Below are 15,865 nucleotides of genomic sequence, written 5' to 3' on the forward strand. Positions count from 1 at the left end.
AGTCACCCATTAATGCAAATCTGACCGACAGCAGGCACACACTCCCCCTGATCTACAGTTGCTTTGCCACACGGGGATGATGACTTAAAGCAAGACCTTGTGCAATGTCTTACATGGAAAGGCCTTCTCTGAGAGACAAGACAGTTGCTGAACTGCAGCAAACTTATTGCAGCCTAGAAGTGTGACAGCTGGGCTGTTTGGTTTGCCTTATGCCTGAGCACTTAGGTGAATGGGAAAACGAAGCCCCCAGACAGAAGGGAGTCTGGCAAACTTGCTGAAATATGCCAATCCCTAGACTTGCATCTACCACACTCACAAATTACCCTGCAAGGAATCAATCCAGTCTTGACTAAAACAGTTATTTGCTCCTTAGCACACTGGTTTTTTAATGAAAGTGCTCTACATGAATATATTTTTAAAGAACTCATGAACATCTACAGGGCTAGATTCCAATAAGCTAACAATTTTGTAGGCTGCCCCATGAAAGTGCCCAGAGGCCCTTGATAAAAAGCTGCTACATCCAAGTTGGACCCTCTACTGGGTACTATATGCCGCCACCTTCCAACAGGGCAGCTTAGGAAGGGGCAACGGCCAGGATTCAATTACTGTGTTTCCAAACACATCCTTGGCTCAGGGGTCCTTAAGCATGATGAGAAACTGTCAGCTCTGCTTATGACGACAGACTAGCAGCAGTCATGCTTTGCAGGAGGCTCAAGGGGCACGGCAGATAACGAGGGCAAACATGCTCATCAAGGCCTTTGCATCCCGCAACCATTTCATACCCTCCCTCCCTCGCCCTCCGGTCATGCCTTGTGGCTAGGAGTTGCAATAATCGATCTGCTTCTAAGTTCAAAGGCACCTCAAAGAGAGCGAGAGAGCGCTAGCACACGTGAACCGTTTAACCAAGCTTTTTTCTTGAACTGAAATTGAGTAGTTCATGAACACAGAAGAACTGAAACAGCTTTGACGGCCTCCTATAAATTGCTTTAAGGTTTTCTTCGCGCTGTCCACAGTAAGCATCTCCAAAGGAAGCCTCACAGAAATGAACAGGAATTCCTCCAAGTGCACCATTCCGTACAGGAAAGGTCACTGCAACTGTTTGCATGATGCTATTATTGCTGAGGAACAAGAATCGACAAGCCACCCTGCAGCCACTAGGCAGAAAGTACTTGTCTGGTCATTTAGTTGCTTGAAAACGGCTGGACTCCCTTAATATCTTAAGGGGAGTTTAGGGAAAACACAGTACATGCAAGCGTAGATAGAAATGTGATGCAACTTTGTGCTCTCCTAGTGTCAGTCTAAATGTGAGCTCATGGGAGGAGGAGGAAGGAAGGAAGGAAGGGAGAAAAACAGCGTCATTTACCCTATTAGAACTTGGAACAAGTTCAGAAGTAGAAGGCTTAACACAAACTGCATACCCCATTGCTGTATGCTTGTGAATTATGAATAACTGGGGAGAAAGTAACTTGTGTTAAATAGAGAAAAAAGAGGGGAGAAATAATTTCGAGAGGAAGGAAAGTGGGAGAACACAACAGCAAAAGTACAGCTACCTGAACAAAACAGAGATATATGGGGGCAAACACACAAAACAGAAATCTGAAGAACTAGTTTCACAGTCATCTGTATGAAATGATGACCACACAGGGTCTTGCTTAACCCCTTCAGAACTTAAAACTAAGTTTAGATGACTATTTCTTACAGGAACTGCCCTGCTGGAGAGCAGTTCACCAGCACTGGGCAAGTCCTCCTGAAATGAAGGCTGGCTGAACAGCAGCATTTGAAGAATTGCTTGGAAAGACGGAAAGTAGCGGGATCAATGCTGCCTAATTATTTGTCTTAAAGGGAAAAGGCAAGAATTCTATACGGAAGAATATACTTTCCGTCCATTAAGAATCTGAGTTAGAGTTCTCCAAATGAGGTAATCTAATGAAATGTTATGATGTTAAATGTTCGACATGTTGCACAGGCACGGATGAAAGAAACGGAAGGAAAACGTCAAAACAAGAAACCACCAGCATGTAAACTGGCATCATTCACCACATCGGCTTCAGACCACCTCAGACTCGGCAGATCCTGCTCTTTTCGCCAAACCATCAAGACAGTGCAGTCCTCTCCTATTTACTCAGAAGCTGGTCCCTCTGGTTTTAATGGGACTTTGCTCCCTTGCAATTGTGCTGCGGGTGAGAGCCTTAGACTGCCAACAGCCTTGCTAAAAAATAAATCTTTTCTTAGCACCATGTTAGAATCAGAAGACTTTGAAAACTTGGTTGTACATTCTTTACAGCCATACATGGTCTAATTCATATGGATTGAAGTGTGAAGGGAGGGAGGACACTTCTATCTTTTTGAAGTATTTTTACACACATGCTGCAAAACTGATTAAACATGATAAAAACGCACACACACACACACAAACAACCCAAGAGGTGTGGGAAGGGTTTGCTGTCTGAACTGCTATCTGTGACAGGCTTGAAAGCTGTTGATCCTTTCATTCAGATAAGGAGAAGGGTTACAGGTTTTAGACAGGTAGGCAACTCCAAAAAGTGGAGGGCTAAAAAGGCATTCAGCTTATCAACTTAAGAGAGCCACCGGCTCGTCCACTCGCCAAATCCACACAAGCAAGTTAAGAAAAACAACAGGGAGTGGATACTAAGTGCAGGCAAACAGATGACGACCGCATCAGTTATTTACAAACCCGGAGTAAAGGGGGATGGGGGGAGAGGCAGCCCTTTAGTTAACTGTTCATAAAAAAATTGTGAAGCAATGATGGTCTCTCGCTGCAAAGATGAAGCCAGACATCAACCAGGCAGTCTTCACCAAGGTTAACTACGTCAGTCAGAGGAGGAGGAGGAGAAAGAGGACAAAGCTCCATGAGTCAGGGAGTTTCTACGCCTACTTCAGGCAACACAGTGATTCTTGCATCGAGATGAATTATTTTCATGTTAATGACAGTATGCAGCCTGAGTCCCTGCCAGGAACATGGCTCCATTTTTTTTCCGCCCTTCGCTTCTTTGTGATCAGCAATAACCAGGAACAATTCTCGTTAACCTGTCTGCATTTCATTTGAGCTTTCCCCCCTTCCTCCCGGCTCCAGGAAGTGCAGCTTCCGGACTCCACAGTCTGTGCCAGTTGCATCCTCAAGTGCTCCCACTTCATAGCGCCGTCAAGCCAAAATTGCACCGGCAGTACATCATGCCAGCCGTGTCCAGCCAGCTATCCGATATGGGGTCGTATTTCTGTACAGTGTTCAGGTAGGACGACCCTGAGTGTCCGCCAACTACATAAAGGTAGGTGTCAATTACAGCCGCGCCAACTCCTAGTGGGGGTGAGTAGAAAGGAGAAAAAGAAATGTTGAATGCCAGGAGATCACCTCCCCTTCTCTACAAAAGGAGTAAGAACATTGTAGGAACAGAATATAGGCCAACTGCAGAGCTTGGAAGACTGATGATAGGCAGGCTCAGATTGAAGCTCTGCTGAGTTCAACAGAACTTACAGATCCGAGTTTATTTTGGGGCCTAGTTCACCTGGGAAGTTTATCCACCTAGCCACATAAATATTTTCAGGGCAGTTCACAATACCAAATAAATACAGGACAATGCAAGTTAACATGGTCCATGAAACTAGCAGCAGGAAGAAATTAAAAGTTGAATTAATAGAGACTGCTGTGGAATCTCTGGGTGATGCCTTGGGTCTGGTTTATTGTGAAAAGGTGTCTAATAGAAGGGCCAGTACAGTACAGTACCAATCACAGAATGCACTTTGGACCTGCCTTCCAGAAACTCTGAAAAGACCACGGCTAAGCTCTCCCAACACCTAGCCCAACTCCCTTTCCTCATTCTCACATAATGATGATGCCTAGTTCTCACAAGGCCACAGTGTAGTAGATCCATGGCTTGAATTAGCCAACAACATGATAAGCAGAGAAGGCATATCTGGGAGGGAGGGGAAGTGCCAGACCCCTTGAGCATCTAGGCAGGGGAATGCAGGGCTGAGAAGAACACCCAGCAGAAGCCAGTGGCAGAAAATTGTTCCTTGTCCAACCTACAGTGTCACAAATGCATTCCCAGATGGAACAGAAGCTTCCACTGGTCTCTAGGCCAGGGTGATGGGAATCCATGGGCTGATCCTGCCCTTGAGCAAGCAGGACACCGCCCTCAAGCTCACAAGGGAGGCGCAACCGCTCGTTGGCTAACCATTGCTCTTGGGGCTCAGATTTGGGGACTCCATCTTAGCTACAACAAGCAACTCTATGGAGCTTATTGGGGTTATTCTGCAAGTCAGGGCTACCGACAAAGGAAATTGTTCCAAGGATCAAGCCTCACCCAATTCCTCAGCAACAGAAAAAAGTACACGGTTGGAAAAGAGGAAACTGGCAAAGCCACATTCAAAGACAGCAAAAAAAGCAATATATTGCCTGCGTATTAAAGGAGTCAGATGGAGGAAGATACATGATCAGGAGACACTGAAGCATATCAGTAACATTCAGGCTAAGGCCAGCCTTCTCCCAAGTTGGTGCGCTCCTGATTTTTTGGACTACAAGTCCCATCAGCCACAGAATCACATGGGTTGCGCTGGAGGGTAGTTGTAGTGTAAAACGTATGGAGGACACCAGTATGGTAAAGGTAGGCCTAAGGTATGGAAAGCATCTTAAGCTATGTTTGCATCGATAGATCAATCTAACATCCTCTTTCAGTGCATTTTCAGCTGCTGGGCTGCTCTCACCCAGAGAGGGCTGAAAGTGAGGAAGGAGGACTTCTATTTATATCCCTGAACCATCAGTTATTTGAATGCTGCTCAAGTAGGTCCCTTGCAGAGTTACTTAGTCTACTGCGGCAAGGACTACTATTTCCTTTCTGAAAAGCAAAGCCAAAGAGCCCTTAGGGGTATCCTGACAACTTCACTAAGCACTATCCTGCTCGGACATAACAAATGAAGAATGCATTCCTACAAATAAAAGGTATGTGAAGAGCACTGAGGCAAAGAATATTCTTGCACGTGGCCTCAAAGGAGGACCCTGTGCTGTTTCACTTGGTTCCACCCCAGCCCCCGGTAAGTCACAATGAAGTGACAGCAACTTCTAAGCCAACCAGAAGCAGCTCCTGGGATTCATCCTACCTGTTCGGGGTTCCTTCATCGGCTGGCAAACAGTCCACTGGTTTTGATGAGGGTCGTATCGCTCAATGCTGGACAAGTGGGAGACACCGTTGTGCCCTCCGACCACGAAAATAAAGCCCAGCATAACCCCAACGCCAAAGTTTATTCTTTTGTCCGCCATCGGAGCGACTGGCTCCCAGGAGTCCTTGCTGGGATCGTAACGTTCCACGCTGCAGAAGGAGACCAACAAAAGGGATTAGTGGCAACACTTTGTACCGATTTAATCCCTCAAGAAGCCACCGTAGCTGTGTTCATGAGGGATTCCCAGCACGTTGAGAATCCCCAGTGAGATAGAGCAGGAGTTACCAGCCTCAATATATTTTGCTGTAACAGAATAGCTCTGGGTATAAAGAGGAAAAGGTCCACCAATTGCTGAAGGGTCACCCAGTGCAATATCCTTGGCCCACAATGAAAGCAAGGCTGTGAACTAGCTGCATGTAAGGAGAAGGGCTGTAGTTCAGCAGCAGAATATCTGCTTTGCAAGAGGAAGTTCCCAGGTTCAGTCCCCAATGGCACCCCCAGGAAGGGCGGAGAAAGACTCCCTGCTCGAAACCCTGAACAACCACAGGCAGTGAGTGTAGACAAGGCAGAGCTTGATGGACCAATGGTCCGACTCCATTTAAGGCAGCTTCCTGTGCGCCTAAAACACCAAGACAACTGAGGAAAAAAAAAAAGAGGGGCACTGCTCAGGTACACCTGCCTCACCAACATGGTCAGCCCCTCATGGGCTCAGGCTGTGCTTCCTAAACGTTTTGATGGCTAAGGGGCCTTGCCTTCGTGGACATTTCTACATACCAGAAGTGCAAGGAATGCCACACATGCAATGAAGAATGATGCGGCCCACAGTAATTCTGCGCCCACACTATATCTTGGCTCAAGTCAATGGAAGCCACCTGTCCCAGCTCTACTTCAAACTCCACTAGGAAGGTAGAGTAGTACCGCATTGCCTGTCATAAGCTCCTTCATTCTGCACACCCTGCACAAAGATCCCTTCTCTCAGCACACTTTCTCGAAGAAGTGGAGGGATCCGAGGAAAATGGCTGGACACACCTCCGTGCCTCCCCCCCCCCTCAATGGGGCACCCCCGTGGGGAGGCAGCGAGGCACTGCATTCTGCGGCACGCTAACATCCTGCCCAGTTCTAGCAGGAGGAATAAAAAATGCCAAATGCGCTGGTGAAAGGAAGACGCTCCTTGCCCCAAAGAGTTGACGTATCAGGGCAGTGACTCCTGCCTCCAGCTACAAGAACATCAAGGCAACCCAAGACCCTGCTCTTTATACCACCCATATAACAAGCCTGGGAACAGACTAGTGCTGAAGCTCTGCTAGTGCAATGGACTTTCGTGTGCATAACAGAGCTTATTTTTCTTCTTCTCCTGCCCTCCCCACTCAAAATGAGTTCTGGAGGGTTGGGGGACCCTCCAGAGATCTTGAAGGCATGAAGGGGGAGGAGAGGAAATAAATATCCAACTGTGTCAAGGGAGGTCTTTAAGCAGAGGCTTTGGAGGTCTTTCAGCAGAGGCTTGACAGGCATATGTCAAGAATGCTTTGATGGTGTTTCCTGCTTGGCAGGGGGTTGGACTGGATGACCCTTGTGGTCTCTTCCAACTCTATGATTCTATGATTCTATGAATCATCCACAAGGAGCACTGGACACAAGTCTTAAGCTGTAGCTTTCACGCTATGTGCCTTTTTCTCCCCAAAGAGACCCACCTAAGTGTACCCACAGCAGGAAGAAGAGAAGATACTGGGTGCAGGGGGAGGGGGGGGGAGAAAGGGTAAGAAACCACAGTGTGTGAACCTGAGCATTTGCCAGCCACATTGCAAGGCTTCCTAGTTTAGGACTGAAATAGGGAAGGTCTGGGGCAATGGGAATTCTGCTATAAGAATGTGGAAGTGAATAGACAGCTTATTTACTCGTTTTAAGTGGGGCTGGTGTTTTTATGTGAGCTCATCGCTGAGTCTTGGGCATTGGTTGAGCTAGTAATTCAGTTATATAAAGACTATGGTTGCCAAGGCTGGACAAGAGACGCCGACTCTACGGGGGAGGGGGGGCACAGAGGAGTTCCTGCTCCAATTCAAATCCAAACACGAGCTTAACGAAGATGTTTCCATGAGGCAACTTTCCACTCTGCTTTTGCACCTTCCACCAAGTGAGCTGAGAGTATTCGGCCGGAGTAAAACTCAGCCTGGAGAAGACAAAGGGTACCCACAGGGGTGTCAACATCTTGCCCTGTAAAGGGTGCACAGAGACATTTCCGGACCAGGACTTAATATTAGCCTCAAGCCAACTAAAAGCTTCTTTGAAACCTTCAATTTCTCTTTCTAAGTTTGCAATGAAGGAAAACACATTGAGCTCTACTGCAGGTTTTAGCTGACGATCACAGAGAATCCCTTGGGCAAATCCTCCAGAGCAAGCTAATGAGGCACACTGGGAGCAACTACGGGTTGTTTGGAAGCAGCTCTTGCATGTGCCGACTCAACAGGGCTTAGGTCTGTGGGGGCGGGGTGTGTGTGTCTGTGTGCGTGCGTGCGTGCGTGCTAGGGGGTGCTTCATCCAATGCCCAATGGCCCAGCTCTACTTACCTGTTCATATGAGCGGGGCCGTAACCTCCAATGGCGTAGATCATTCCATCCAGAATGGCTGCGGCAAAGCAGCTCCTGGTTTTGCTCATCGGCGCCACAGGCTGCCACTCCTTCACCTTGGGAATGTACTTCTCCACAGACTGCAGGTAGGACTGCCCATCGTAGCCCCCCAAGGCGTAGATTTCTCGTGACAGAACCGCCACCCCCAGGGTGCTGCGGCTCTCGTTCATGCTCTCGAGGGACGTCCAGGTGTTTGTGTCGGGGTCCCAGCACTCCACGGAGCTCTCGTGCTTCCGATAGTTGATTCCTTGGCACATGTGGGTTGCGATCCCTCCTATGACGTAGATTTTCTGGTCAAGGACGCAGATTCCGAACTCATAGCGAGGGACGCTCAAAGGGGCCAGGCCTATCCAGGAGTCGTTCTGAGGGAAGTACATCTCAACGCTGCGGAAGGAGGAGGAGGGGGAAGAGGTCATGAGGCAAAATGCAAGAAGGTAAGAAGAGGCTGCTGTATTGAGCCAATGGCCCACCTGGTCCAGCATCCCATTCTCACAGGTGCCTAGGGGAAACTCTCAGTTGAGATTCGAGCAGGAGAGCAGCTCTCCGCTCTGGTGGTTTCCAGCAACTGACGTGCTGAAACACTGCTGCCTCTGACCAGCGCATGGCCATCAGGGCGAGGAGCCACTAATAGTTTGACCCTTCATAAAATGGTCCAATCCTTATTCAAAGCCATCCAATTCAGTGGCTACCTTCGGGTCCTACTTCTAGTTTGCTGGACTCAATGCCCTCCTGGATGTACAGAGCGACACCACTTCACGCATTGCCCAGCGCCAATAAGCATGGGTACAGGCAATCCAGCAGACATTGTATCTATGGACATTCAAAAGGTTTTCCTTCGCCAAAGTACTGAGCTGACTTAGCAATCATGGGATAAGAGGACAGGTCCTCGCATGGACCTGTATAATTGGGCTTATTTATTCTTCTTTCATAAAATTTAAAAACAGCTTGATGGTTAGGGGGGGAAACCTCAAAGTGGTTTACAAAAAGGCTAAAACAATAAATTGCCTCTAAAAATGTAAAACACCGCAGAAAGTTAAAACCACAGTAAAATAGACTAAAACAAATGAAAACTCATACAAACTTTTTAAACATCTGGGTAGGCTTGTCTACATAGGAATGTCTAACAACAAGAAGGCAACAATAATAATAATAATAATAATAATAATAATAATAATAATAATATTATTTATACCCCGCCCATCTGGCCGGGTTCCCCCAGCCACTCTGGGCGGCTTCCAAAAAAAAACCAGAAATTCTAAAATACAGAAATCCATCAAACATTAAAAGCTTCCCTAAACAGGGCTGCCTTGAGATGCCTTCTAAAGGTCTGGTAATTGTTCTCTTTGACCTCTAGTGGGAGGGCATTCCACAGGGTGGGTGCCACTACCGAGAAGGCCCTCTGCCTGGTTCCCTGTAACTTGGCTTCTCGTAATGAGGGAACCGCCAGAAGGCCCTCGGAGCTGGACCTCAGTGTCCGGGCAGAACGATGGGGGTGGAGACGCTCCTTCAGGTATACCGGACCGAGGCCGTTTAGGGCTTTAAAGGTCAACACCAACACTTTGAATTGTGCTCGGAAACGTACTGGGAGCCAATGTAGGTCTTTTAGGACCGGTGTTATGTGATCTCGGCGGCCGCTCCCAGTCACCAGTCTAGCTGCCGCATTCTGGATTAGTTGTAGTTTCCGGGTCACCTTCAAAGGTAGCCCCACGTAGAGCGCATTGCAGTAGTCCAAGCGAGAGATAACTAGAGCATGCACCACTCTGGAGAGACAGTCAGTGGGCAGGTAGGGACTCAGCCTGCGTACCAGATGGAGCTGATAAACAGCTGCCCTGGACACGGAGTTGACCTGTGCCTCCATGGACAGCTGTGAGTCTAAAATGACTCCCAGGCTGCGCACCTGGTCTTTCAGGGGCACAGTTACCCCATTCAGGACCAGGGAGTCCTCCACACCCGCTCGCCTCCTGTCCCCCACAAACAGTACTTCTGTCTTGTCAGGATTCAATCTCAATCTGTTAGCCGCCATCCATCCTCCAACCGCCTCCAAGCACTCACACAGGACCTTCACCGCCTTCACTGGTTCTGATTTAAAAGAGAGGTAGAGCTGGGTATCATCAGCATACTGATGGACACCCAGCCCAAACCCCCTGATGATCTCTCCCAGTGGCTGCATATAGATGTTAAAAAGCATGGGGGAGAGGACAGAACCCTGAGGCACCCCACAAGTGAGCGCCCAGGGGTCTGAACACTCATCCCCCACCACCACTTTCTGAACACGGCCCAGGAGGAAGGAGCGGAACCACTGCATGACAGTGCCCCCAGCTCCCAAGCCCTCTAGACGGTCCAGAAGGATGTTATGGTCGATGGTGTCAAAAGCCGCTGAGAGATCCAGCAGAACTGGATAAACTATAGGAATAAACTGAGAGTTCTCCAGGATGGAGGCCAGTGAGCTGTTGGGTCCTGCAGTTATCTGTACTGGGGCCTTTTAATCTTGTTCATAACCAGTATTTGGGGGTGAGAAGTGGAGTGGTTAAATGACATGCTGACGACATGAAATTACAGTACTGTACAGTACTGTACAGTAAGAAAAGCTATGAAGAACTGTGAAAGGATCTCTCCAAATTAGGTGAATAGTCAGTAAAGCTATGTGTACTGGGGCACCTTCACATAGACCCTGAAGTGATCCAAACTGGGGGTGACTGGTCAGAAAAGGATCCTTGGGAGCAGCAGTGCGTAGCTCAGTGTGCAAGAGATTTGATGAAGGCAAATTCCTTGCTAGGATAGGGGCGAAGAAGAAAAACTGTCCCCCTTTTCTCCCTCTTTCATAAAACTTGGGAGTCATCCAATGAAGGTGATTATTGGGAGTTTCAGGACAGACAAAAGAAAGCCCCTTTTCCCAATGCACATAAATTAAATCGTGGAATTCGCTACCACAGGGAAGGCCAGCAACTTGGATGGCCATAAGAGATGAAAATTCATGGATGTTAAACCTCTCAGTGGCTCCATGCTACCTCCAGGATCAGAAGTACCATGATTCTGAATAGTAGCTGCTGAGGGAAAGCGAGCATGAAAGCCCTATTGCTCTCGTGTCCTGTCTCTGGACTTCCCGGAGGCACCTACCATCAGCCACTGCAGAAAAGAGGGTGCTGGACTAGGAAGGAGTTTGGTTTAACCAGGGGTCAGCAAGGCTTACTGGCCATGGACTGGATCACGCCCACGGAGATCGTTCGTGGGCCGGGCCGGTGCAGCGCAACGCCAGAAACTGCTTCTGCACATGCCCAGATGCAATTTCCGGTATCTGCACGTGCGCAGACGCAATTTTTGGCGCCGCTCAGCGAGTCCCCGTCCCGCACCGGTTTAGCACAGTGCTTGGGGGACTCGCTGAGTAGGCAGCTCGGTTGAGGGGTGGCTCATGGGCCGGTAAAACGGTCTTCGCGGGCCGCATCCAGCCCATGGGCCGCACGTTGTCGATCCCTGGTCTAACCCCCCGGAGATACTAGTTGCCTTTACAGAGTAGTGACCAGTGTACAGGAAGAACAGAATAACAATGAATAAAGAGCATTACATATTTAAGCATGAACTGATTGCCTTCAGGAAGCTGTTTCATCCCAAGCCTTTCCTCGCTTGACCCTTCTGCATGCTCTACGAGACTCGGGAAATGAAAGGCCACAGAAGGCTGCCCACCAAGCTGGTATGCTCAACTACGGGGTGTAGAAACCATCGCTCACTGCCGTGGCTTCAGAACAGAAGCGCTAGGCAAAGCAAGACCGCTGACTCCGAACCCTTTCCTGGCTCCCGCTATTCCTCACCTCTCCAAGCAAGCAAAGAGTCCAGCCTTCCCTCCCACGGCGCAGATGACTTTAGGAGAGCAGCGGGGGCGTGTGGTGAGCACCGTCTGGTACGACAGCCTGTGCTCAGGCATGAAGTGGTACTTCAGGGCTTCATTTAGCAGGTGCTTGCAGGTGTGGTCATCGCGAATGAGATGGTTGGCTTCGTACAGCCTGGTGAGGAACTTAACGCTCAGCAGAGGCAGCCGCACGCAGTGGAGGAGCTGGGCCAGGTACTGCTGACGTTCCTGCACGTCATACTTGATCCAGGATTCCAGCGCGTAGAAGACCATCTCCTCGGTGGCCACATTCAGGCAGTCATTGGAAACTATTTCGTCCAGCTCGGAATGAGTCAGTTCAAAAAACTCTTCCGTCTGGCAAACATCTTCAAAGTTCTGGCAAATGTATTTGTTGGCGGCCAAGTAGAGGTCGTGGCAGCCGTACATCTCCGCAAAGCGGGAGATCCCAATGCAGTTTCCAGGGTCCAGCTGGCTTTCCAAGAACGTGCAGCATTCCTTCAGCACCAGCTTGATCTGCAGGAGGTTGGCAGCAGGCAGCAGGGACTCCACCGTGTCCTGAGAGATGAAGACGGTCCCTGTGTAGGCGTATTCCACTATGGCCTGCAGGGCAGCCTCGGCGATGCACTGGAATTCCACCTCAGAGTTCTCTTTCTCTGAGAGGTTGCCGCCAAACATGGCTTTGAAGTACGGGCTGATGCTGGCGAGCACCACTTTGTGGGCGTGGATCTTGACGTCTCCAACGCGAAGGATGATATCGCACAGCTCATGGTGCTGCCGGAGGAGGTTCAAGCCCTGCAGGAGTTGTTCCGAGTGCAAAGGGGTCAAGTTGGCAATCATGTAGGTTGGGGACGACTGGTCCATCTGCAAGAAATGGAAGGGAAAGTTGGAAAAGCGTTAAGCAGAGCTGAAACCTCAAAGCATAGCCCATGGGCAACCCTGGCTCATGACTGCACATGGAACATCCCTAAACACACAGGCTGGGATTTGTGTTAGTGCTGGAGATTGCTCTATCAGCACAAACACTTCTGCTTGCCTCCCCATTCCTCACCTCGTGCAATTCTCAGGGTCTTCCCTGCCCCCCTCTGCTAGAGCCGACTGGGGGTGGAGGAAGGGAGGGGGAAAGCCTTGTTGTACTAGTGCAGGCATGGCCTAACTTGGCCCTCCAGATGTTTTGGGACTACAATTCCCATCATCCCTGACCGCTGGTCCTGTTAGCTAGGGATGATAGGAATTGTAGTCCCAAAATATCTGGAGGGCCAAGTTTGGCCATGCCTATACTAGTGGGTGGCGCTGTGGGTTAAACCACAGAGCCTAGGGCTTGCCGATCGGAAGGTTGGTGGTTCGAATCCCCGCAACGTGGCGAGCTCCCGTTGCTCAGTCCCTGCTCCTGCCCACCTAGCAGTTTGAAAGCACACAGTGCAAGTAGATAAATAGGTACCGCTGTGGCGGGAAGGTAAATGGCGTTTCCATGCGCTGCTCTGGTTCGCCAGAAGCGGCTTAGTCATGCTGTATGCGAGATGAGCGCCGCAAACCCCCGAGTCATCCGCGACTGGACCTAATGGTCAGGGGTCCCTTTACCTTTATACTAGTGGGACCTGTGCTGAGTCCACCTAGAAATTGGATGCAAGTCCTGTGTGGCCACACATATTTTTTCTTAATTTGTTAGTCTTCCATGAGAGCTCTCTCTCTCTCTCTCTGGTTGGGCTTCATTATCCTTGCTGCATTTATTTCTTGTTTCCCTCCGTATCTGGCTTGGATTGCCTATCTTGCGTGGAAGCTGCTTGAAGTGCACAGTTCTTTGATACCACCCAGGATGAATCATTTCAAAAAGACTTTTCGAAATAATTTGGCTTGCCACATTCATAGGGCTATGCAGAGGGTCTTCTCTGTGGTGGCACCCTCCCTGTGGAACACCCTCCCTTCAGATGTCAAGTAAATACAGTAAACAACTATCTGACTTTTGGAATGAAAAAATTCCTTCCAGCAGCACCTTAGAGACCAACTAAGTTTGTCATTGGTATAAGCTTTCGTGTGCATGCACACTTCTTCAGAAACTTTCGTGCATGCACACGAAAGCTCATACCAATGACAAACTTAGTTGGTCTCTAAGGTGCTGGTGGAAGGAATTTTTTTATTTCGTTTCGACTACGTCAGACCAACACGGCTACCTACCCGTGACTTTTAGAAGACATCTGAAGGCAGCCCTGTACAGTATTGGGAAGTTTTTATTGTTTGATGTTTTACTATGCTCTGATATATGCTGTGAGCTGCCCAGAGTGGCTGGGAAAACCCAGCCAGATGTGCGGGGTATAAATTATTATTATTATTGTTGTTGTTGTTGTTGATGATGTTGTTGTTGTTGCCTTGCCTTATACGAAGAAAAGACCATTACTCCATCTAGCACAGCATACTCTTCTGTTCTAACAGTATCCTTTACCTTTTTTTACCTACTACGTATAGCTGTGTCTCTTCTTCCTTCCATTTCATGGTTGTAACGGTTTATCCATTTCATTTATATGCTAGTGCTGCAACCCAGCCTGGGACCTTATGGGTAAGAAATATAATAAATAAGGAAATATTGTCCACATTGCCTGGCAGTGACTCTCTGGGGTCTCCATTCATCCTGGAGAGATGCAGGTGGATTGAAGCTAAACACATTTTATTTGCAAAACACGTGTTCTACCGCTGAGCTGCGGAACTTCAGTAAGCAAGAGAGGTAATGAGAGCTTCTATCAGAGAGAGGCTAGACTGGTGCCAAACAGACCAGGCAAGATGCAACTCATGTTATTCCCATATCCCCCACCCCCCACAACTGCTTTCTCAAACCCTGGGAATTGGCAACTGGCAGCCTCTGGTCTAAACTGCAGCCAACCACCCCGTAAGCAGGACCAGAGCACAGCAGCAATTCACAACCAGGGGCATCGGGAGACAAACTGCCTCTAAACGTGGAGGGAGAACATGGTGACATTGTGGCATCAGGAGTAGAATGCTGCTGGGGAGAATACCAGCATGGCCCATCCTCAAAAGGACATGGCCCATCATCAAACAGACGATGACTTGGGAGAGGCCAGGGCTCAGATCCCCCCCAACTCAGCCATGGAGCTCATTGGGTGACCCTGGGCCAGTCTCTCCGCCTAACAGGTTTGTTGTGAGGAAAGCCGGGGACGGACAGACCTTGAACTCCTTTTAGAGCTGCAATGGGGGGAATATATATAGTGGCTCACGGAGCCCAGAAAGCGCTACCCAGCCATTCAGCCTCTTGAAGAGGTTCCTTGCACCTGCACACTGTCTTCTTTGGGGTATTGAGTACATGGGGCCAGGCAATGAAAAGATGCGACCACTTAAAACTCCCTTGGGGTGTCCTTGGATGCCTTGCTTATGCTGCGTAGTGGGGACAGAGGGCTTGCTGAGAGCCGGGGAAAGGCCAGGGTTCAAATCCCACACCCCGGCCATGAACTTCACCCTGCGAGGTGGGCTAGGCTGGGAGGGGGATTAAATGGGAGGGCGGGAGAGCCGCGAGGAGGTCAAAGGGGGCCGATAAATGCAGTAAACAAATGCAATGAAATGCAGCCTTTGTTGTCCTCATTTTCTCTCCCTGGGAGGCGGCCTTGGAGGGAGCAGCCCCCGCCTCCTCTCAGCCTGGCCTACCTCGCAGGGCTGTTGGGGTTGTGGCTGTTGCGGGGTCCCTCTTCCTCGCAGCCCGCCTCCCCCCTGCGAGGGACGGAGAGCGAAGGACCCCCCCACGGCACTCTCCCCTGGGGGGCGGGGCTGAGGGGGCGGCTCACCTGAGTCACGTGGCTGCCGTCCGGTCGGGAGAGGGGCGGGGGCGGCGACCTCCGCAGGCTCCTCGCAGCCACAACAACACAGGCAGAGGAGGAGGAGGAGGAGGAAGGGGAGGAGTGAGGGAGAATGCGTCACTTCCGGCGCCCGCAGACTCCGCCCCTGAGGAAAGCTGGGTGGATTCCGGCCCTGACTCGCGGGGTAACACCCGCCCCCCACACAAATGCCCATAACGGCTTTTATTTCCTGGCATCTGTATGCATGCATGTATCTGTGTATATATACGTATGACGTGTCCCCGCCCCCCCATCCCGTTTCTTGAGGCGAGGACTACGACTCCCAGCGCGCCCCGCGCGGAGGAGGAGTCCGTCCGTACCACGTGACCGCCGCTCTTCTCCTCCTCCTCCTCCTCCTCCTCCGACTGCGCTGCTGTTGCTGCTGC

General features: G+C 49.8%; 1 protein-coding gene across 4 annotated transcripts; it reads right to left on the reverse strand.

Moving 5' to 3' along the window:
• Window positions 1–2,351: 2,351 nt before the first annotated feature.
• KLHL28 (kelch like family member 28) lies at window positions 2,352–15,520 on the reverse strand. 4 transcript variants are annotated; one of them, XM_035136950.2, is made up of 6 exons: window positions 15,429–15,520; window positions 14,081–14,187; window positions 11,606–12,504; window positions 7,740–8,183; window positions 5,116–5,324; window positions 2,352–3,316 (listed from the first exon to the last, which is right to left on the reverse strand). In XM_035136950.2, the coding sequence occupies exons 3-6, from the start codon at window positions 12,502–12,504 to the stop codon at window positions 3,153–3,155; spliced, it is 1,716 nt and encodes a 571-aa protein (XP_034992841.2). In that variant the 5' UTR covers window positions 14,081–14,187; window positions 15,429–15,520; the 3' UTR covers window positions 2,352–3,152. The 4 variants fall into 4 exon arrangements, with proteins under 4 accessions (XP_034992841.2, XP_034992907.2, XP_034993170.2 ...); XM_035137016.2 differs by lacking the exon at window positions 14,081–14,187; XM_035137279.2 differs by lacking the exons at window positions 14,081–14,187; window positions 15,429–15,520 and adding an exon at window positions 15,292–15,373.
• Window positions 15,521–15,865: the final 345 nt, after the last annotated feature.

Source organism: Zootoca vivipara, chromosome 1 (assembly GCF_963506605.1).
Source record: "Zootoca vivipara chromosome 1, rZooViv1.1, whole genome shotgun sequence".
In the NCBI taxonomy this organism is placed as follows: domain Eukaryota; kingdom Metazoa; phylum Chordata; class Lepidosauria; order Squamata; family Lacertidae; genus Zootoca; species Zootoca vivipara.

Coding starts and splice junctions, on each gene's coding strand:
- KLHL28 (XM_035137016.2), bottom strand. CDS start 12,504: ATGGACCAGTCGTCCCCAACCTACATGATTGCCAACTTGACCCCTTTG. Junction 5,325..7,739: donor GGCCCCGCTCATATGAACAG/GTAAGTAGAGCT, acceptor CTCCTTCTGCAG/CGTGGAACGTTACGATCCCA. Junction 3,317..5,115: donor GATGAAGGAACCCCGAACAG/GTAGGATGAATC, acceptor CACCCCCACTAG/GAGTTGGCGCGGCTGTAATT.